The sequence below is a fragment of the Pleuronectes platessa genome, chromosome 8 (genome assembly GCF_947347685.1).
Source record: "Pleuronectes platessa chromosome 8, fPlePla1.1, whole genome shotgun sequence".
Lineage (NCBI taxonomy): Eukaryota > Metazoa > Chordata > Actinopteri > Pleuronectiformes > Pleuronectidae > Pleuronectes > Pleuronectes platessa.
Window position 1 is genome coordinate 25,676,354 of NC_070633.1, and position 24,213 is coordinate 25,700,566.

At 42.5% G+C, this 24,213-nt stretch overlaps 1 protein-coding gene across 1 annotated transcript in view; it reads right to left on the reverse strand.

Annotated features, from left to right (window-relative positions):
* Window positions 1-23,810, reverse strand: part of fstl5 (follistatin-like 5) — a 127,345-nt gene extending 103,535 nt beyond the window's left edge. The window contains exon 1 of the mRNA XM_053428381.1: window positions 23,729-23,810. Coding sequence (XP_053284356.1) covers window positions 23,729-23,810 — 82 coding nt within the window. The remainder of the gene's footprint in view (window positions 1-23,728) is intronic.
* Window positions 23,811-24,213: the final 403 nt, after the last annotated feature.

Below are 24,213 nucleotides of genomic sequence, written 5' to 3' on the forward strand. Positions count from 1 at the left end.
ATCGTTGAGATTAATAAGAAACTAAACTTCCATGAAGCAGTGAGGGTGGACGTGGCTTCAGTAAAACCGTTTATATTGAAAAAGAAGCAATGATTCGATCAATTGTAATTTTTAATGCCTTTTTAAATTATCACCAAAGTAGTGAAGAACCGCTTCCTCCAGATTTTTAATTAGGAGGTTTTGCTTCCTCCGCAATTGTCTGATCACAGTCTGATTGATTTCAGGACTTGGACCTTGGGTTGCATGAGGAAAATCATTTCAACACAAACCATTGGAGCCTGTGACAGGAAGTTTCACATTTATGTTGCTCAAATGATCCATTTAATACTCGTTAGACTGTTTGATAATTCAAATCATAATTAGTTGCAGCACTAAAACCAAATAATCAAACAAAATCTGAAAATTAAAACCATAAACTGATAAATATGATTAATTGTCTAGCTCTTGTGTTGATTTTCCTTATTTTGCTTCTTTCCTTGTAAAATTGCCTCTAAACTGAATTTGTTATGTAAGTTATTATCCGGGATCAGAGTTTGTAATCTGACTAAAGGCCACAAGCAAGATTTCCTGTTCCATTTAAAACCTATTCCCGGATTGTTGCTGATGCAAGAGAAGCTTTGAGATGAGAAGAGCGTGTCTCATCTGTAAAGGACCTGAAATGTTGTTTAACAGTAAAATGACTTTCAGTGCACGAGACTAAATTCCACTCTTGTCCTTGCAAACGTCCTTCAGTGACAATCAGACTGTTTTCATGAGTAAATACTGTAAATCTTGAGTCTTATTTATTCGCGTTGAAAGCACAGGAGGCGGAACCAGTCCAGAGGTTTTCCCTTGGACCCCCCCCCCCCCGGGGAGAGCCATCATAACTCCAGGCTGTGGTTTTTGGTTCCCCAGAGCACGTCTGAGCTTTGGCATTGACTTTCAAATGAAGACTCCCAATTTCCCACTATGTACACAATGCATCATGTCTTGACAAGCTCATAGCCGCCACCACCATCGCCCCTTCCCCTTCCCCTTCCTCCCTCCATCTCATTCAGTGCACGGGACAAGCATAACAACATATCCATACAACACAGCACAGGCTAGAGATAATGTGCACGTGCACCAGCTGACTGCGCCACACTGGGCTTTGGAAACGTTTATATAAATACACACATTTGTAATTCATTTGGCTGCCATGTACGTTTGGCGAGTCATAACTCTGGAAAATGGGAATACATAATTAAAGCATGTTATTCATTTTCCTGATATTCTGCATGAATTTCCCCTCGAAAAACGCCCTCCGGGAATATTCCTCTCCCGTGTGACTCTAACGCTGTGAGTCAGCTCGGACTAATTCTGATTCATAGCTGATAACTCTTCAATTTACAGTTTTCTAATTACAGTCAGCTTGTCTCCGATGTAATTAAACAAACTCTTGAGAAATGGGGAACGCTGAGTGGCTGCTGGTCCTCCGGGGAAGTTCTGAGCCGAGGTTGTGTTACATTTTCTCCCTGTCCATCAACTTGATGGACAGCGAGTGTAAAAAAAGAAAATTCCATCATAATCTATCCTTAGCTGTCGTTTTAATTTAAATGAGATCATAATGAGACATGGCCCGTTTAATAGCATTTAATTCTCAATTATTTATCATGCAGCTATAGATTATGTACATGAAAGAGAATGGAGGAAAAGGAAAAGATGGAGAACAGAGCGATGCACCATACAGTCAGTTTTTCTTTCTCTGCTGTGACGGTGGAGAGCAATAAAACAATATGGTCCTTGTGCCTCAAAGGGAAAATATGAAAGATGAAATCCGACAGCATTAGACGGTTAAACTGATATACGAGTTTACAATTTGAAGGTATTAAACAAAATTCAATTGACCTGCAGTAACCCAGCCCGGATTCCTCCTGCACATGAACTGGACTGAAACCGCGTGTTCATTTTTTAACTTGATCTAACGTCAAAAGACATTTCTGCAAAAAAGGCCCGGTGTCATTAAATTTACTTTCTCTTCTTTTTATGGCCTTTTTAGTTTATTTTATTTTTTTCATCTGAAGGTTGCCTCACTGTAAACTGGAAATTACCAGCACGGCTTTCAGCTTTCAGGTTGTCAATTGGTGGAACATTTCACTCAGGGAAACAATCAGAAGTCAACAAGACTCTGTGAACGTGGGATTTTCTATATCCTGCAAGCAATCATTTTCAACTGGGAGCAAATCCCACTGCAGGGTTGCACCCCCCCCCCCCCCCCCCACCCCCCAACTGTACCGGTCACAGGGGGGTGCAGCTGTTACGTGTGAATTACGCGAAATTACAGTAGATGGCCCTCAGTGCTCTAATCTGACAAAATGACAGTGACCTTCACATTTTTCCATCATTTTTTATCAAATCATTTTTGTCAGTTAATGTCAAATATAGAATATTCAGTCCATTCAACCACTGCTTCTGTTTTTCAGTATCAACAAGCAGAGCAGCACAAAGCAGAGGTTTAGGAGATTTGATCCTTTGCTTCACTGAACCTTCAAGCAGCATTCAAAAATTGTTTAAGCAACTGCGACAGTCAATATCTCACACTGCCCTGAAATAATAAAATGTAGTGATGTCGATGACACTTCACTAGAGTCGATGGTGACAACGCTCATCGACAAAGGGAAACAAGTATTCTGCATGTGAGGGTAGAAACACGAGAGATAAGTCAAAGCATCACATGTGGGTGAAGATATTCAGATTTCAGCTCTATAGTTCATATGTGGTATCTCAGCCAGCTGATTGTTATGGTTGGATTAATAATTAAATCTGCAAAGACTTGAGTTTCAGTATCAGGTCGCTCTGAGATGGAGCAGATTCAGGGATTTGTGGGCTGAAGGCAAACGGCTGCAGAGTAAAGAAAGTCTTCACATATATATGTGCAACATTTCTTTTTATCTATACCACTGCACTTTAAAGGTGGCAACACACAGGCTGCGGTGTTCTACACTTTGCAGCTCTTAAGTTCCCAATGAGTTGCTCAGCTGGAAACACTTAAAGTGGCTGCACAGCACAGCTCCCAAGTGAGAGAGGGGTAAACATCTATGAAGGAGAGCAGGGCGAAGCTGGAGGAAAAAAAAATAAAAACATGCACGCTCAGTCAAGCGATTTTTTGCCAAACAACCAGTGGAACGCTCTCAAAGTGAAGCTCAAGACTTCCTCAAGGTCACGGCGCCGCTCTGCAAAGCATGACACTCCATCACGCTGACAATTAAACTACTAGAACTCCACTCATTTAAAAACGTTGGCTACGTTGCTAATATATTCATTTATTTGTCTCCTGTCACATCTTTCAAGTGCATTTGTTTGTGGAACACACACAAGGTCGCAATCCTGCCACATTAGTTTGTCTTGTTTTCGTTCTTCTGCAAACAAGAACATGAATTGATGACAGATACAAAAGAGAGAAATCGCAGAGAAAGGCTGATTTAAAAAAAAACATGTTCTGCAGCGTGGACGATTTTCAATCTACCAACATTATTCTCTAGGTGCAGACTGTGTTTGACACCTGTCATGTGTTGAAAGCTTCATATATAATTTTCCTACGGCAGCTAGTTTTCCATACTCTGGCAGACATTTTTTATATTTCCATCTTGAGTGTGAAATGCAGAGCTCTGAGTCCAGAGAGGGAAAAATAACCACTTATTTCATTTGCTTGCTGTTATTTATCTGCTTTGCTGAGTTTGCTTGAGGTTTTTCTGCCGTCGCTGAGCTTCAAAGTCAGACGGTCATTGAGATTTACATCAGGCAGCAGCACGGCTCAGTGGGAAACGCTACAAAACCAAGCAGCTTACTGAAGCCTGCGTGTCTTACTCAACAATTCTACCACAGTCACTGACTCACAGGATGATGACTCAAGGTGTTTCATGTCATTTTATGGTTTTGAACAAGGATTCTGCAGGATTCAGCCGTTTCCATATGAGACTTTTAAACATTGATACCAAATTCACTCAAATACTGATGAATGTTAAAAGCTGATGAAGCCAGAATTGCATCTGTATCACACTTGTGCCAATTCCTACAAACACCTACAGACATGACCTGGATGAGCAGAAGAAGAACTGAAAAGAAAAACATCTATTCCAAGTCTTCATATTCAACATTAGGTCAAAGGTCCGCAACAATAATTGACTGAATATCTTCAGATTTTTGTTAGTTATAAAACATTTCATAACTTGAAAACAATTTAAAAGGTACTTTGCAGGTTTGAGTTTGAAGCATCTTCGAGGAACCTGTCATAGTTTCTGTGAGGATTTTTGCCGTCTCAGTGGTTTCTGTCTCTTCATGTGACTCTGACTGACTCCATGAAGCTGAGATCTGACCCTGTGAAGTTCAGACATCTGGTTGTGACGCCTGTTGCCTCATGACTCTGACCTCTGACCTCATGACTGGGGTCATTGCTACGCTGCAGATTAAATATAGGCATCACACACGCATATGGTGGTTGAGAATTGAAACATCTTAGGTGTCTAAATAAAATAAAATGGCCTATCGCATAAGGATCGTTGGTATAAAATCTAAGGATGTAATAAATGGTCATAAACAAAGGATCATGTCATTGGATAACAGCCCTAAGGCAGAATCACAGAGAACAACCTCATTTACATTCCTCTCGGTATATTATCTCGGTATAGTTGTTTATACTCAGTCACGGATCCAGCAGGAGCCTCTAGGTAAAACTGCCTGGAAAGTGGGAAGCAGGTTTTTTAAACAATGCTGCAGACATTGTGTTCTGAAGAAATGATTTAAAACGTTCAGTGGCGTGTAAACATAAACAAGACGGCGACATTTAAATGGTCGAGTTAGTGGAATTTGAGGCTTGAGATTTGTTTTAGTTTAAAAGTTCTGAAAAATCTCCTCTGGAAGCTCTCATTCAGAATAACATTCTTCACCAGGTCCATCCTCAGTTCAACTGGAGATTACCTGTGCAGCTGAGACATCGGATTGGGAACCAGAGCCTGATTCGGTGGTTGCTCCCAGTTTGCTCTCTAAACCAAGTGATTTCCTCGAGACACTACTTTGAAATCACTCAAACTTCCTGGGAGGTCATTGGAGGGGAACTTGAAGTCAGCAGATGAAGTACTCTGCTTACCTCTGTTCCCCCCCCCCCTCCCCGCCCCACACACACACACACACACTTCTTTCACCATATGCTTCAGCTGACACATCCCTGACCCCCCGCAGGCAGATCCCCTCCAGCACGCTCAGCGGTATCCCTGTGTACAGATCAATTTGGTTGGAGTACCACAGTTTGTCCCTGAGATATCTGGAGAACACTGGAGCATCTGCTGCGTGTCGGCTGCCCGAGCCTCCCTGCTGCAGCGCGTCTTATTTGGCAGAGTTATCATGGCACTTGTCACACTCGCACATCCCCGGCAGCACTGTACACTGATAAAGAAACTCCTTCAAGTTCAAAGCACGTCCAAAAACCACGGGCGGCGACACACTTCCCCCCCGAGGGCAGTGCTTCCGCTCGGTCCTTGTTCTTTCCTTACAAATGCTGGAAATGCCGTGCAAATCTCTGAGATGGAGCAGGTCCTTTACAACAAAGGCGCGGTGGGATGACTCTGAATGTCATACATGCTCAAATGAGTGTCTCAGATAGATTTTCATGTCATGTGCCTGAATTGTTTCTGAATGAATCGGGTTTTTTTAAATTAGAAACTCCTTCTAAATTCGTGGTTTTATGTTATTTTGGTGCATAAAGGCAACAGCAGCTGCCTCTCTCGTCCACATGTCTGTGATGTGCACGGATATGAATCCCCTCAGGTTTGAACAGGACGTGCTCGGTGGGTTTTGCATAGGTTTGGGGGGTCGGGGGGAAAAACCCTGCAATTCACCACGTTTTTCTTCTGGTGCCTTTTCCGGAGGAGCAAAAAAAAAACTCTAACAACTCAAACGGACCGTGCTATATTTCTTTCTGCAAGAGTTGCAGTCAGCGAGTCAGTTAATAAACGGCAAAGTGGGTTCATCAAAAGGGGGCAGCACTAGCCTGGAGGTGAGAGGAGCCGGCTGCTGAATGTTGGAACCGGCTCAGAGAAAAAAAGGTGTTTCGAGGGGCAACAATCCCTCCATCCACACAGCCCCCCCCCCCCCCCCCCCCCCCCCTTCAGAAAATACTGCTGAGAGTCCCCCCGGGGGGAAGTTATGAACCCCCACAATGCCTGCTGTGAAACTACAAACTGGTCAACAGCATTAGAAAGGGAAGTAGAAAAAATCCATAATCTGATATTTCAGCTACAAGCAATAGTGAGAATGTTTTGAATTTTTATTTAGTGTTCTGCAAATTTCACATTTCCAAAACACAGAGCCCATAACGTTCCGCTGTAAACCGAGCAGGTGCATTATATATAGAGGCTGTAAACCAAAAAAATTAAAGCTGAACTGTATATTGGCTGTAAAGCTTTTACAGGATCAGATTTTTTATTTCACCTTTTAAGGATGAATACATAAAACATGTCCCCGCTCACTCAGGGCGCTGATGCCAGATCTGCTGGATCCTCTTGCCAGACTGTGCAAATCAGAGCTGCTGATTACAACACAGATAACAGGCCTGTGCTGGTAATTCATTAATGCTGCAATTTAAGATAAATGTGAGATTGTAAATTTCCAGAGTAACTGCCAGCCGGTCGGGGGGGTTGCCAAAACCATATGAATAACTCATATTCTAACATTCAGCTATTCTCCTCTATTTAATGCTGAGGAATCAGTATGGGACATTATTGTTATTAAATGAATATACACTATAATATAAAATATATACATATACTCTGTATGTAGACAGAAATATGTTAAATGGTCTTTTTTTATAAAGTCTGATAAACTTCAGACTTTGTATGACTACAGTTTAGTCATATTAGTGTCATTATTGCTGACATAATGTTAATGTTAGCGTTCAATCAGAATATTGTCATGACTTTAATTGATATATTGATATAGCGCAGCAATTTGATTATTATCATGTAATCATAGAATTGTCATTGTTGTTATTGATATATATAAAACAAATTGATATTGTGTTACTGCATTATTGTAATCACTTTTAATTTAGTGTAAATATGAATATATTTCACTTAAAAAAACTAATTCAAACTTTCATTTTTCCTGAACAACTGGTCCGTGGCTCAAACTAAAGAGTATGAAAAACCACTTATCGGCTTTTGCCAGAGCTTTCATCCATTGAACATGGTTTTCATCAGCAGATCAGTGGAAGTTGTTACAAAGATGGTTGTGTGTTGTTGCTGTTGCGGTTGTGGTGACTTTGCCGTGGTTGTGACTTGATTCTGTGAGCGTTACCGATGAGGAAGGCCAGACGTGGAGGGAAGCTCAAGAAAAAAACGTTGACATTGAGTCAGAAGAGTTTCGTCAAATCGTTTCCAAGGTCATGAATAAATCTGTCTAGAGGTCACCTCTTGCAGTGAGATATTGTTGTGTTGCTTTCTCATTTTGTGTTTTATAACCGGGGTTTTATTGCCGTGCAGTAAAGCATAAATATGGCTACTGTCTTCTGTGGTTTTTTTCCTGGCAACAACTTGGCAGCTACATAATCACAGTTGTAGAATTTTAATACTGCACTGCCCGGGATCACTTCTCTATTAAATGTTCCGTCCAGCATTGTTGCATCGTTGTCTGAAGTTGTGTTGACGAGGCTGGAACGTGTGTAGGTTGTGGTGTTTCATCTGTTCAGACGTTGTGACTGTCGCCGCTTGTCACAACTGCCCAGTCCCTGTGTTTATCCCAGTCTGCTGCAGCAGCTGGAAAGATAAAAACCCATCACGGCCCGTGTGCCAGTGGATTTTTTTTCCCGGGAAACAAACAACAACAAAAACAACTATAAACCGGGTGATAGAACCTTAAATGTGAAAGCTGTTATGATTGAGATATTCTCGGAGTCACTATTCTCTTACGTTCGTGGTGAATGAGTAAAACATTTAACTGCAGCATTTCCATGAACCCAGGTCGTGATATTGAAATTTAAAACCTTCGTTAAGTGTTCATCTGGATTTTTAGACCAAAACATGTTTTGACAAATTAGTTGTTTGTGCCAAAGAAGATCAGAATGTTTAGATAACGACTCGCAGAGCAAATGTGTTTACTCCAGATTTAAATAATGATGAGGAGGCAAATTTGAACTGAACTCAAACTTGATTAATAAATGTTGCTTGATGTATGAATTTTATTTCTGAGTCCACACAACTCCCAGCTTGTCTTCAGGAGTTGTGTGTGTGTACATCAGTCACTGGTTTCATCTCTCGTCCAAGCCTGGTTCAGTTCTCTTGGATCAAAGGTGAAATGTCTTCAAGAAACACACGGAAGTCCAGTCGCTGTGGACAAAACTCCTGAAGACACGATGACCTGGAGGACTGAGCATCTTCACAGATACAAGTTGTTGACTCCGACCCAGTGAAAAGACTTGAAGAGCATGAACTTTAATACTTAACTGAACCAGAACTTATTTTTCATTCTGCTCAGAGTTTGTATCGATGTCAGATTTGGACGTGACACATCTCATCAGCGCTCCCTTCTCTCAGCACATTGTGGCAACGTGAACAGTCTTGTCTTGTACCTCGAATTAGGCGGCTTGAAGCCACCTCCTGACAAAAGCATTGTGGTGTAATCACCGGCCATTCATCTGAAATGACACGGTGACAGATGTTTTGGTGAGAGGATGTTCAGAATCTTTTTGTCACGGGAGCTCTTCCTCTGCAGAGGCCCAGCTGTGCAGGCAGCTGGATGTGCTGACAGCTATAGAGTGGATTCTGCCTTGTGTGCAGCCTCTAGTTCGCCAGTCATCTCCATGTTTAGAAGATACATCTCCATTTTTCATAATTAGCTCGTGTTTCTTCAGAGGGCATTGGAAATGTAACCTTACGTTTATACAGCTGATCCACTAACAGCTAGGGGTCATTGCTTACACACACACACACACATACATATGTATATATATATATATATACTGTCTTTTGAAATAGACAGGTGTTGTCATGATTAAAATAAAGAACACTTGATTAAGCTGGTGGAACAGTCATGGTTAATAACCACAATGCATATTGTTTTTTGATAGGACACAAATACAGCTCCACTGGGTCAGGGTCTCCTGCTGAGTGGATCCATTCATCCACTCCAACCTCCTCCTGCTCCGGACTCAGTGTACGATATGATGTGATCCTCACTTTGCTCCTCTCATCATTAATACGGCAGCTAGAAGCCACCTCATCAGTTTCTCTGTGTAATAACAGTCCTACGCTCAAATGGATGAAATGCCAACAGAGGTGTAACACTTCATTAACTGCATCCTGGTCTGTGCTATTCCCAGAGAGATAATGGGTAGTAGTAGTTAGGGCAGTGGAGAAAAGGAGCACTTAAGAAAAAGTTTATTTCTTTCTTCTCATCTCAGGAGTGGTTTTCAGAAAAGGTGGATTTCTTTGAGGGGCTTAAATTCAGCCCAAACGTGGGATTCAAACCTGGCTGATCCGCAATCATCCCTCAGAGATTCTGGATCACGTCCAAGTAAGAGGCACTCGAGATGCCTAATCTTCCCTCATAATCACTGTAATATATTAAATATGACAAGTCATGCTAATTGACTAATTAATTAAGCTAATTAATGCACTAATTTGTGTACATTTTACGTCAGGGTTACTCTCTTCATAGAACATGTTAATATCAAACCTGTGCAGAGTTGTAAAGACGTGAGGAGTTATTTGAAATGAATATAAAATTATCTTTATTTATATGAACATCTAGGCGATGCGATGGTTCTACACCAGGTGAAGATCCCACAGTCATTCACTGTCCCAACCCTCTTCTCGAGCCAAGCTTTACTTTGAAAGTCTGGGAGGCTCTACCAGTCCCAAGAGGGATCTAGAACCATTAACCCCTCACTGAGCACGGAGTAAGATTCTCTGGAACCTCCTGGGGAATACAGAAGATACAACAACCCCAGCATCCATCACTTCCTCCATGTCTTACACATCAATGTTCTTCTTCAGTTCCTCTTTGACATCTTCTGCCATTAGATCACACTGCTGTGTAACCGTATTCCAGGATAACTACATATCCTGAATAGTAGTTTTGACATCTGATTTATTCTGAAAGTGTCTCAAGCCTCAACGAACGATTCCTTCACAAATTGACCTCGAAAAACTTTTTGTGTTTTTTGCCGAGAAGCGTCTGGTGTGATGAGATGATTGTGTTGCAGCCTCACGCTCGGTGCTGGGTCAGGTGCAGATTTACATGCTGCGCTGCTGATTGACCTTTCCCACAATGTTTGGGTTTGTAGAAGTCTGTTATCAGAAAATTCTGGTTTGAACTGCCACTCAAAATGAATCCTCTTACTTTCTTACGTCAGGAGATCCTCATTATTTAGAAAAGACAGACTGACTCTTTTTTATAATTTATATAATCCAAATGAAATATTGAGTTTTTACCATATTTGTGTTTTGACAACTTAACATGTGCTGATGTCACGGACCTCTCAACTCAATACAATGAGCCTGTAGCAACAACTAACCAGTGGGTTGAAGGCTCATGTAGCCTACCCAGAATGCAAAGCCATAACTGTGACCTGTCATTGAAAGGCTGCACAGTGAGAATGAAGAGCAACAACTATTTAGCAATTCTATTTTTAATCATGATGTTTATTCAGAATGTTCCTATCAGACAATTTTCTTCCATGTAAACCTTGTCCGTTTTTAGTGTCTCTGCTTTCATATCTAACCTTCCAGGAAATGTATTTCATATTAATTTGTTTATAAATTGGTCCAACCCGGAAACTGTTCAGTCCCAGTCCACTGCCGGCCACTGAGATGTGCCTATTCAATAACTGGGAATTAATTTCCCATTCGGTTGGTTGATTAGATCTGTTTAGTATTAAATACATAATATATAAGTTCCCTAACAGTATCATGCATATTGCTTACATTCATTTTGTATATTTATTAAATTAACACGTTTGCTGTTTATTTCTGGAGTTAATTCTCAAACGTTGTTTTTGTAATTCAGCACATTCGCTCCCAGTGGGTTTCCTGCTGTGACTTAGAATAATTCACCCTCATAAGTTTTTGTGTAAATAACATCTCTGTGTGACTGAGTGAGGGACTTGCTGCTTCCTCATTATCGACTATTTTGGTGCATTAACCCCCCGTTGCTCCAGTGGCTAAACGATGTAGCTGCTTGTTGAAGGCAGCTGTCAGGTGGGACTCCCTGTGGTGAAGCCATCGCTTCCCTTCCCAGTGAACTCTGCCTGCGTGAGTTAGAACTTCAAGACGTGTTCACTACTAAGATCCCACGTCAGAGATTTGATGGAGAAACTATCAAAGTTAATCAAACCTGTTTTTGTTTGCTGCATTTAGCTTAAATTTTTTAGATTAACTGTGAATCTGGAAACTGTCTCTCACCACAGTGACTCTGATTTGGCCCAGTATCCACAAATCATTCAGAATTAACATGGACAACTGAAATAACAAAAACACAGACTAAATGCACTAATTGCATGTTTTCAGGTCTTAAAAGTCACATTGTTAAATCTTTGGTTTGTGCATCGTGTGGATACATATAGAGTAAAATACTAATATGTATTGAATTGATGCAACAAATTGTTTTCATGCTTGTGTTGTTTCCCCTTTACTGATGGAGGTATTTAAAGCAGTGAGGAAAATCTCTGGAAGAGCAACTAGATGTTACACGAAACCAAAACCCAACTTGATAGTCACAGACAGAAGGAGTGGAAACCAGTATAACAGGAAGTGTCTGCACACCAGTTGAGGCTGAGGAAGAAGTGCTAGAGGGAACTTGATATGATTATGCAGTTTCAAAACACTGGGTTTTAGTTTTCTGCTGGAGGGATTGACTCTTTGTTACTCCACCGTCTGAATACTTAGTGATTGAGTTTCTTATTGAATAGTCACATCATCCTAACCCCCCCCCCCCCCCCCCCCCCCCCCCCCCTGTATCAATTAGCCCCAATGATAACAAGCCTCCGAGTTCACTTAGTCCCTCAATAATTAGCACAGATTTCTTGAGGGATTTGTGAACCTTCACTTTCACTGGACTTCAAAGAACCAGTGTCCCCCCCCCTTCTCTGATTCCTCTATAGGACACCACCACCCCCCCGATATCTCAGACTCATTAGACTCCAAATGCCAGGCGGAGAACAGCAGAGCACCAGATAACAGATAAAGACGGAGATAGGCCCTTGTGTGAATTTGTTTGCTGCATGTTGTGATGACATAATTCATTACCACCACCCCCACCACCCCCCGACCCCTCCACCCCCTCACATCCTTTTTATGAGGCTGTTATCTGTTTCATTCAGATATCTATTAAAATTTGTCAAATTTGATAACACTAAACTTTGAACTTGTGCTGGTGCTTTCCCACTGGAAGCCTGTTTCAGGTGGCTTCCTCTTCCTCTTCCTCTTCCTCTTCCTCTTCCTCTTCCCCTTCCTCTTCCTTCATGTTCCCCTTTTAATTAAATCTCGCCCAAAACAAATGTGAATGGTTTAAAGAAATACACCCAAAAAAAGGAAATGATAATATGTGCAGCCAGACCATTGCTCCTGCGCTGACACAGCACTGTGGAGATATGTCTGCCAATGCAAGACTGTGTGTCTTCCCACTAAACCCCTGGTGCCCCATAGTTACATTTTTATACTCTGGAATTCATTTATTGTGCTGTGTGTGAATGTGTGTGTGATTAGATAACGCCTATATAAAGCTGTATCTCTGTATTCATGCCTATATGACTGTCACTCATCTCTTTTTACACGCAGTCCCCCCCTCTAATTAGGTTTTGATATACTGCCACTGTTTGGGGTCACACAGACAGATCCCATTTCACAGGTTTGGAATATTTAGTGAATGTTGGGAACATGTGAGGAAGGAAGAGGTGGATGAGAAAAAGCTATTTTTTCTCCCGCGGTAGCAACTGCAAGAACCGAGGAGCTAAATCACTTTCAAAGTTAATCTGCTATAAATCCAGGCAGGAAAGTCCAAATCTAGGCAGAGAAACTTTTAAAATCAAATGCGGAATTTCAATGATCCTTCCGTCTCCACAAAGTCGCAGCTTCACTAGAATTCAGCAACAGTCCCGGAAGCAATTTCAGTCCTGAGAACACCAGCTTCTCATTTCATTCCTGCTCGAGTCTTATGCAGATATGAAATACGAAAGGACTTCTGTTGGAATCATGAAAGGTGTCCACCGTGTGAGACTGGGGCAAACACAGAGAGGAGAGGAGGCCGGGGGGGGGGGGGGGGGAGGAGTAGATCAAGGTAAACATTAAGGGAGTCGTGAGGGGACCTGGAGTTCAGCTGGTCAATCACTGGAGCATTAATGAGCTTCTGATGGTTTTCTAAGTTAGCTGGCTGCTTTGTTCACAGCGGGATGATAGATGTTATGGACTGTGGGCTTTCAGTGAGCACTGAGACTGGTTCAACGATCCTGCCGGGACTCAAACATTACTCTCCTAAATAGAAAACAGGATGTGTCTGGTTTAGATTTGCACAGTTACCTATTCCGACAGTAATTCCGGACCCGAACATGATGCAAATGTAGAGGAAATGTGTGTTTTGCACGGGGGCGAGATAAATCCCAACCCACCGGTGATTACTGAAAATGCACTAAATTATCTTCCTTGGTGAGAGGAAGACGAGAAGATCGATACCACGCTCGTATTTCTGTAGTGAACCCTACAGCTAGTTAGCGGAGCTTAGCACCAGCACTGGAAGTGGTCGTGGTGGAGGGGAATCTCTCACATTAAAAGAGGATTAGAATCACTGATCTGAGCAGAATCTTCTACGAATGAGGCTCAGGGCGACTTAATCAATCTACTGGAGCCGGGTCGACAGTTTCCTGCCTTGGTGATAAGTTTTCACTCTACTTATGTGGCTTCATATGTTATGTACCACATTGAACTCCCAGCAACACGGTACATCAGCGTGCTGAGCTGGAACAACTGGTCAAACTTGATCCACAAGGATTGTCAGATATGATTGAAATCCCCAGAACAGCTACTAAATTTACCTTGTGGCGAGACTTAATGTTGATTTGAAGTCTTTTACTACAAAATTAGCAGTTATATGCAATTTTTTAATGATTAAATCACTTTCCTCCCATTGCCAGTGGAGAAATTTGGCTTTTTATTCTATTTCATGTTTGACATCACAAACGAGCCATAAACCAGAGCATCAGAAGCGATAAACATTTCATCCAACAGAGAAAAGACCCATGTGACCAGTGTTAATGATATGCAGGTTACACTTCAATCTTTCACTTCAGGTACTCTTTCAAAAGGACGTTTAGAAAATCTATGCGCATCATAAGGATGCGCCAGAAGAGGTGCAGTGTCAGTGACTAGACCGCCAAAATGAAGAAGAAGACGAAGAGAAGAAGAAGAAGAACAGGAACAAGAACAAGAACAAGAAGAACAAGAAGAACAAGAAGAAGAAGAACAAGAAGAACAAGAACAAGAAGAAGAAGACCAAGAAGAACAAGAAGAACAAGAAGAACAAGAAGAACAAGAGTCTATTTAAACCTGCTCAGTGACATGTGTGTGTGCAGTAGAATTTGTAGTTTTCTATCTCTCAGGAACACTGTTGTATATATTTTTTAATTCAAAATGTATAATTAGATACTTTATCTTTAGTTTAAAGCTTGCGAGCACTTGTAAAGAGGTTCCTTCTCATCGTAGATCACATGTCTTTGATCCACCCGGGCAGTCATGTCAACCCACTGTGACCGGACCCCGCCTGCCAGTTTGTACTATATGAACATTTGAGCTAATTCGTCCTCAGTGTGTGTGTGTGTGCATTATTCATCACAGCACCGAACAACCACCCAGCGAGAAAATTAAGTGATTCTAATATATCCTTTGTCATGCACAGGATTTCTGTCTAGCTTGGCACGACATCTGAGAATTATGAAAAGCCCGCTGTGTCCTATCAGCTCCAATTGTACCCTCAGATTATTCCATACGCCACAATTATTAACAACTGGGAGCGTGATTACACAGCAGAACACAACATATCTCCAGCAGTCCTCCTGCACAGTGGAGGTCGGAGGAGGCTTCTCGCTCCGGAGTGAACCCATAAGTTCTGTGTGACAAAGGTTTGGCTGCGGGGACTCCATGGCTCCGCAGTACAGTCATTTATGATCGCAGGAGTCTCTACATGCGAGCCTGAGGCGGGAAGGACCTTGACTTGTCTTTTATTGCTCTTTAATTTATAGACCAGTTTAAATGTCGTGAAGTACAGGCTGTCGCTACAACTCTGCAGGAGGAAAAAACCCTGGCAGAGGCAGGCGGCTAACAATCATTACACAATCAGACGGATCTGATCGACTGCACTGTGCCCGGAAACAATTCCCTCACACTTGGCCACAGAGGCAGCAAACACTGAACTGCGACCCGCGGTGCCATTAAAATGCAAAGGCATGGCCGGACCACCCAACCGCTCTCCCCCCCCGAGCATCATACGTTTCCAGCAAACTGCAAACAACAGCGTTATTATCTCAAAGGCTGACTGCTCCGTCTCCTATCTATCCTTGGCCGGTGCTACAAACAAGCCACATGTGCCACCATCCGCGTGCTTGCGGGACAGGATTAGCACAGACACCTCGAGCCTGTTGACCCTCACCCTGAAGGTTTTCCCGGCCTCTATTACGGTCGGACCATCTGCCAAAGAGCAGAGGAGCGAGTCTCAATGCTTCACCCGGGCTCAGCTTTACAAGTGGCCTCGAAAGCCTTGTTCGGGTGTAGCTACTCCATGAAATGGGTTATGACAATAACAATTTAACAATCCACTCGGAGTTCAGTCGAGACACCGGAGCAGCGGAGGTCACGCTTCAGGAATCCAGAGCTGTTAGGAAAAGTCAGGTGTCACAGCCTCCTACTGTTGCCTTAGATTGATCCACGAAGCAAAGATCAAAAACGAAAATGGAGATGTCACCGGTTCGAGTCGACTGTGCACAGAGTAGGTATTCTCAAACATCATCAGAGCAAGTTGAGCGTGAGTAAATAATCTGAGCTACATTATAACTGTTCTCATGTGTTCTCGAATGCGTCATTTGATCGAAAGGGGGCTTTTCTGTTTGTGTGCAGGCGTTCAAGCTGAAGTAAAGTCCTGTAAACGGGAGAGGCAGCGCGCACAATGGAGGGAACATCATCAAACACACCTCCTGTTTGCCAGGAGATAGAAGAACGTCAGGAGATAGCGTCACCTACACACGGCAGAGGCAGAACATATCTCAATGTGTGTGGGTCTCACTGCACAATAAAGATTCAGCGCATTGAAGAGGGGAACAACAAAGCCAGACACAGATGGGAGTTGGCAGCGGTTAAAGCTTAAAGTGCGGAGAGGGGAGATGGAGAAGGGGAAGTTAGAAGTGTTACTGCTGAGGAGGGCTGAGCGCTGAGAGACGTGATATCTCAACATTTAGGATAATAAAAAGGTTAACTGAAAACGTTTAAAAAATGAGATATAGATTGTTTCCCAATGCACGAATGTTAAATATGAGTTGCTGGAAATATCACACAAATAGCACAGATGGGCCGATTATTGCTGTGTATTTCTGTCCAAATGGCTCCAGTGGAGTCGCTCTGGCTGTAATGGGCAAATCCCAGTGAACTATAACTGTGAATGTGAAACCAGGCATCGTTTGGAAAGAGCATGAGCACTCAACGAATCTCCTCAGGGGTCGTTTCTTTTTATAACTCAAACACAATCTTACGTAAGAACTGTTAGTTGGATATTTATGTATGTTTCCTGGAGTTAGGTAAGACGATCGATAAACTTAATTATGCGTCTGTGCTTAAAGTTTTCTTTCTTAAGTCTTTGAAAAAAAGAAAGAGACAGCTTGTGTTGTTGGTGCTGAAGTGTTTCCTCGGTGAACAGCAGCTGGGTGCAGCCGTGTCTCCGAGTTGTGTCTTCACTGTGAGGTCGCCAGGCGGACGCACAAACATTTCTCATTACATTACATAATAAATCCTTGGATTTGTGTTTGTGTTTCCAACAAACAAATGAAGTATACAACAGGTATTGACTATACCCTTGGGCCCACACTTGTTTTTGACCGGATCGCAACTATGATTGTCTGTCTCTGACTGACTAATGGATTCTATAGTTCTCCATCCATTATCTACACTGTGCATTCTTTGAGGGTTGTGTGGGGGGGGGGGTCTGGAGACAATCCCAACAGACACTGGGCGATTGTACAGCCTGGACCGCGCCAATATATAGAAACAAACAACCAATCACTCTTCAGGTGAAACCTACATATTCAATTTAAAGTCTCCGATCTCTTTGGAATGTGGGAGAAAGCCGGAGTAGCCAAAATGTTTTTTAGCAAAAACAAGGAGAAAATACAAACTCAACACAGAAGGACCCAGGGGAAGCAGGGATTCGAACCTTCTTAGTGTGAGACGGTTAACCACCACAACACTGCACCGCCTTATTTAGCTATTTTGAAATTCGAAAATGTTTTATCAGCTCTAACGATCGTCTGCCCCCTGTTTCCTGAGTCTCCTCCCCAGGTTAAAACATTTATGAACTTTAGACAAACCGCAAGCTAGCAGTTTCCCCCTGCTACCAGTCTTTATGCTAAGCTAAGCTGACCCCACCATGACTCTTGGGCCTCACTTGTACGGCACAGGCTTTAGATTGACATGTGTTTTTATTGTGAGTGGAGTTTACTACAGAGAAATGATATATTACAAGATGCTTCAGAGGAATCTTCAGTTTCTCACTTGTTTGCTTGAATAACAAAGAACAACAGTAACGTTAGAATTAACTAGACTATGAAACACAAAACAAATTCAAATAGGTCTAACCAAAAATCTAACCATCAAAACCATCACACGAGCAAATAGTGTGAGAAAACACATTTAAGTGAACTGACCCTCTGCATATGAAACGCAGCTTGCCATAAATCCGAAAATATGATTGAGCTCTGATGTGAAAGGAAGTGGAAATCTCTCATCTGAAAGGACGTCGCTCTTTCACCGTATGAATCCATTAACATTGCCACATGCTGGCACAGTACATTATGTCACCTTGTTCCATTATATTCAGTTCAGAAGCATTATGTTGGTACATATTTGTAAAGGCACTTGAACATGATGGATTTTGTAGATCCCTGCCTTCAAAAGAAGTTGGCAGGCTGTGGTGCAATTGTTTGATCTGCCATTTTTATTCGGGGTCCCAGTAGGAGCCACTGGGAGCTTAGAATAGCCCAGCAGCACTAAGAGGGCTAATGCCGGATCATAATATCAGTGATGGAATGGGAAAAACCTCACGGACCTGACTTGGCATTGAAAAGCACTCTGCAGCATTTGTGTAGGAATCTGTGATAAAAGGAAATATGCTCTTTAAAACCAGTTTGCTCTGGAACAACCTCCCAAACAGTAACGGATACATATTTTGGGGAAATGCTGGGACGCGAGGACACTCAGGATCATTGTGAAGACACCAAGTCTGTGTTATTCTTCAGTGGCAGCACAATTTTCCTCCAGACAGGTACATCTTCATTGTCATATCAACCCTGCTCTGCCCCTGACTACCTGCTGCTGCTGGGTGCCGACACCTCTTCTCCTCTCAGATCCGAAATACTTTAATCAGTTCCTTCTTCCTCTAGTGAAAAGTAATATTGACTCGGAAGCCTTTTCCTCCCCGTGGTGCTCGAGGGAAGCCATAATGAAAAGAAGAGCGCTCCATTAACACTGCTACACCTGCTCAGCCACGCACACCATCTCATACCTGTTGTTAAATGGCTTAATTAGACTTTTTTTGTGTGTTAGTGAGGTGGAGCACAATGCTTTTCCTTGTGAGGATGTTCTGAACTGAGCGGATCAGTATCACTTCAGTGCAGAAAACCTCCAGAGCCATTCTGAAATTGAACATTGTCTTATCTGTCTCTCCAAGTCCCTCCGCAACACGTTATGTTTTTTTATAAAGATGAGCACATTTATCACGTAGCCGCCTCCATACTGCAACCTATACATATCGCTGTAGATATCGCCTATATTGATGATCCATTATACGGTCCCTGGTTTGTATTCAAGTGGAGAATCAATTAGTTAGTGCAGTCTTGAAAGACGGATGCACTCATTCATCCTATGTGCCACTTGAAATAGATTCTATCTTGCGATTTCAAAGACCTTTTTATAGATAAAGTGAATGCATTGTGGGAATAAAGGGACTGGAGTTGGATTGTAAAGTTCTACAGATGGCTGAGCATTCACGCTGTCTATTCAAGAATTTCAATTACTGTCGCAATTAGTATAGAAACGCGTCGGGGGCTCCTCGGTGTCTGTGCTCCCTGCGAATCAAAGAAAGAGATCGCAAATAAAGGAAAAACAATATACAGACGAGCCAGGAGTTGCGTAAAGAGTCTTTTGATCCTTTGTCTTGACCCTGTAAAATAATAGAGTTGTCACCAGACTAATTAAGACTTGGGCACCTTGCCCACTCAAAGGCTCGTCATGAAGGAAGTGCTTATCTCACAATCGGTGATGAACGAGGTTATCAGATCATTTACTGCTTTAAGAGCAGTAGTGTTACACTATGACATAAAAGTAAAAGCTGCACTGATAATGTGTCGTGTGTGAGTATGATGCACACAATCGACTTAAAGTGTCAGGCAGACACAGTGACTGCAGGATAATGGCTCCTATATGAATGTCACCCTATTGTATCATTTAATCATTGATATGCAAAACCTGTGTTGTTGGCAGATTGGAGGCAGTTGTGACAAAATGGAAAATGCTATTTGTTCTTGAGCACAGAACTCCAGAGATTTCCTCATAATGCAGAAAGTATGTTTATTAACATTTAAGAAGGTGTATTTTTTAAAGTCCTTAAGGCAAATGTCTCGCCCTACTATTTGTATTTGTATTAATTGTCCTGTATTGATTGTATGTTCTACATTCAGCATAAGGCTGCTTCACTCCCCCACAACACAAACCCCCTCACAGGATTCCAGCCTGTACATCTGAGTCCTATCGGTAGCACGACCTAATCTGGTTTAAGGTTATAGCTTTAACTCCATCTGCTGCAGAGGACCCCCCCCCCCCCCCCCCCCCCTTCCCCGTCCCCCAAAAAACAAATTTCACTCGCACAGCATCATGCAACACAATTAATGGCCATGCCCGGCGCAAGAGCCTCGGCTGTACGCTGCCAAATGAGTCAGGCGCAAAGCTGAGGATGAAAAACAAAAGTATAATCCCTCTGCTGCTAACGGTGTCACTCAAGGATTAGTGTGCCAAGGAGAGAAAAAATAACACACTAAGTACTACGCGGATAAATTAAAAGCTCTGGGCGACGCAGCGTGCAGCCTCCTGTCGTTTAAGTGCGTTACAATGGGACCGAATAACAGCAACTATACAGTCTACAACTTCACACGTCCTGATAGCAGGTGATTTGAGCCTCCAGCGCCTCGCGACGAGTAAATTGAAACGGCTAAAAGCTTAAGGCAGTCGATTGGAAGATATTCTCCGAGTCAAGGAGAGTGACCTGGTGGATTATTAGAAAAAGAGTTGTGGCGCCTCGCCGATGATGAGGGTTAAGCTCGGTGTCTGATGGCGAGTCAGGCGGAGAGAGAGAGACAGAGAGAGAGAGAGGGGGGACTTCTCTCCGCGGATGGAGCTCCGGTCGGATGTGGCTTAACAATTAGTTCACGCACAAGTGAGAATCACACAAGAAATGCATCCTTACCTGTGTGACCAGACGTAAACCATCCAGGGGAATAATCCAAGCCCACGACCGCGAGGACGCAACACTTCTCAACAAACTATTATTTGGGAAAATCGCATCAAATCCACGGCTGGTGTAATTTCCGATGTGTGCGGAGAGAAAGAGGGGGATGGACTGAGAGAGGGAGAGGGAGAGGAAGAGAGAGAGGTAGAGAGAGAGAGGTAGAGAGAGTGGTAGCGAGAGAAAGGTAGAGAGAGAGAGAGAGAGAGAGAGATGTCCTCAGGAGAAGTTTGCACCTATAGGCAGCCACAGGGGGTGGAGGGTGGGGGGGGGGGGGGGCGAGATGTTAATCCTCCAAAAAAAAAAAAAAATATCAGCGACGCACGAGCAGGGATGTGGAGTTCAGCACCACGGCGCAGTGGACAGCTCCGCAGCGATCTCACCTCGGCCGCTCGCGGGTCTCGTGTGCGAGGAAGGAGCGCGAGCCCCAACCTCACCCACCGGATCCGGCCCCACGGGATTTACATACAATCACACGGGAGGGAGGGAGGGAGGAGCGCGAGGACCAATCACGACCGTCCCGTAGTAGGCAGTATAAAACATCCCCTCTTCCCAAAAACAAAAAACGAGGACAGACAGACGGGGATGCGGTCCAGTCCCACCGAGCCAAACATGAAGTGTCCTTGAGTGAAGAGGGAGAGAGAGAGACAGTGTGGTTTCTTTATGGCTGCACACACACACACATGCACATGCTGTATATGTGAATACACACGAATGTGTAGACTCATAAACATGCAGTGATGGAGTGGTGAATAAAAAGCTGCTGTATCCACCGTCCTATCCTCAGCACTGTATAGTGACCGTGTGTGGGATCAATGATCGATAACATTCAATCATAAATAAGATTGTATTCATTCATGTATTAATTTCTTTGATTTTAATTGCTTTATTATATTGCACAGACCTTTTGTCGGTCACCCTCTAAAGAGGAGAAATCTATCTCTAACTAGAAAAAGCATAGATTGGGTTTTTCAATGATGGTTTCAATAAAAAAACGTTTTCAATTATTGATTTTAGAGGGTTATTGCTATAATCAGCTGTAAGGAAGTAGCCTGGTTTTACTCAGACACACGGGAATTCTTGCAATTAAGTACAATTTAGTACAATTATACAGGCTCAGTATATTTTTTTGTACTTTTTTCGATTTCATGCTCCTAAAACAATGTTAGAGAGACATTTTTAAATCTTAGTGCAGCACTTTGAAGCCACAATTATATGAGGCCTACTGACACTTTACAGACAGACATGTGATTCATCTTAAACAAAAACTTGATGTATTGTTAAAAATTAAGCTGCCAAGCAGAAGATTGAGCCAAAATCAGCTCAGTGTGGAATTTATAACAGTGATCATAACAAGGTGTCTCACGATATATAAAACACTATAAAGCTCTGGGACCAGTCTGCCTTTATTTTTGTTATTTAAGTGTAATTCACAGAGAAAACGTTGGCACTCAACATAGTTGTGAATGCAGAACTTGTTGTGTAAAGTGGCAGATTTGCAAACCCACTGAAGGGTTGTCGTCAGAGCTCATCAAACATGTTGTTTATAAAGGATGATGCAGCAAAAGCGTTTAATTGAATGAAGTTGAGGCAAAAGCTAAATATTTATCCCTAGGGGAACAAAAGTACATAGTCACATACAACTCACGTAAAGTACTAGAGCCCGAAGGCCAAACCGAGCCGGGATTCAAACCGTGAACCTCCTTTCATCGAGGTGACAGTGATAACCTCTGTACCCCACGTTAAGGGAAGCGATAAAGGCAAATATTCCCCTTTCACCAGATATATGAGGAGTTCCTCCCTGAATCATGCAGCATCTCTGCACTAGTTTGTTACAAATCAGTGCTTTCTGTATTTTCAGGTTGATGCTATTTCTGAAGCATGAACGTGTGTGTGCTACATTCACAGGGCGTCAAAAGCAGAGTTTGCCCTATATGTGCAAATCTGGTTAATTATGCATTTTTATCATCACGTATTTATGTTATTGCTTCTGTTTATTCTTTTGTTTTTGCCTCATTTCTATTTGTAATGATTTCTACATTTACACCACGAGAGATATACGATGCACGGAACTGCAGGTTTCTCCTAATGCTAATTCTGACACACTATTTATACATTTGTGTTGTTTTTCTGTTTTGTGTTAAACACATGTTGTTATGCTCTGTAGCTCATTCTGCAAGATGTACAGTGTACAGCCCTGGCAGAACAGTAGTTATGTTTAACCTTTATTAAATCTATAATCCCTCCTGCAGACTGGGGGTGAAACAGTAATTAATTCATTTGCTGTTTCACCTGGTGGCTGCTGGGTCCTCTGCTGATGCATGGCCGCCGAGGAGGAGCTGCAGCAGAGGAGGAACTGTGCAGCTTGGGAGCATTAGTCACCATGACTGAACAAACAAAGAGACACCACCAGCAGAAACTCGGGCTGTGTCTCAACCCTTATCCCTGGTTCGGTACAGACCGCACTGTCCAGGGAACAAGACATTTTCCTGAGTTGTCCCAGTGCTAAACCCTGTTCCAGTGCAGGGACGGTTCAGCTCCAGACAAATGTATACCTGCTGTGTGAACTCGGTGCCTGGAACCAGAACACTTCTTCTTCCCCACACTGTAACTCCAGCAGCAGTGTAGGTGTAGCTGAGTGCAATGAGCTTATTATTGTTCAGGTACGTTAATCAATCTACTAAGTTTACTGCTCCTGTTCATTTACAATGTTGAGAATTTGTCATCCTCGTATGTTTGCAGTGAGATTAAATAATTTGATATTTGGGACGCAGACAAGGTCTTTGTTCCAAATTGTTGCAATAAATATGTTATACTGCAAAAATGTTGGCAACGTGCACTGTGTTTTATTGTCTCGTCTACAAACCTCGCGGCAGATCTGAGACGTTATCAAACCATAATGAGAGCTGTAAAAGTCATGGACTCATCAATGTGCAAGTGTTCACTGGAGTGTTGTTATTTTCATCCTCACCTGCTGACAACTGGATCTTCAGCCTGTTGCCAGGCGTGTCTGTTGTTGTGTCACTGTATTTGTGTCTGGTGGTGTTGTACATCTCTGCGTGACTTGTGTCCTGTCAAGTCTCACTCAGTGCTGTCGATGACTTTTATAGTGTTTTGGTTGTTTTGTTTGGATTTTATCACCCAGATGGTTTAAAAAAAATATCTGGACAAAGGACTGCATTTGAAAATTTGCCAGATTTGCACAATAGGAGATGTCGTTTAATGTGTGTTGTACCTTTACATGAATACAAGAAATGCAAAACACAAATATTTGTGAGTCTTTGTAGTATTGTAAAAAACCTTTTGTGTATGTATGCTACAGTCAGAATGTAGAACTATGCAATATCGAAAAAGGTTCTTGGTTTGATTCCAAGTTTTGGTCGAGCCACTCGGTTGAAGTTAGGAAAGGATGTAGTCGTGATCAAAGGAAACAATGTGTGATATTTTGGGGTTTTC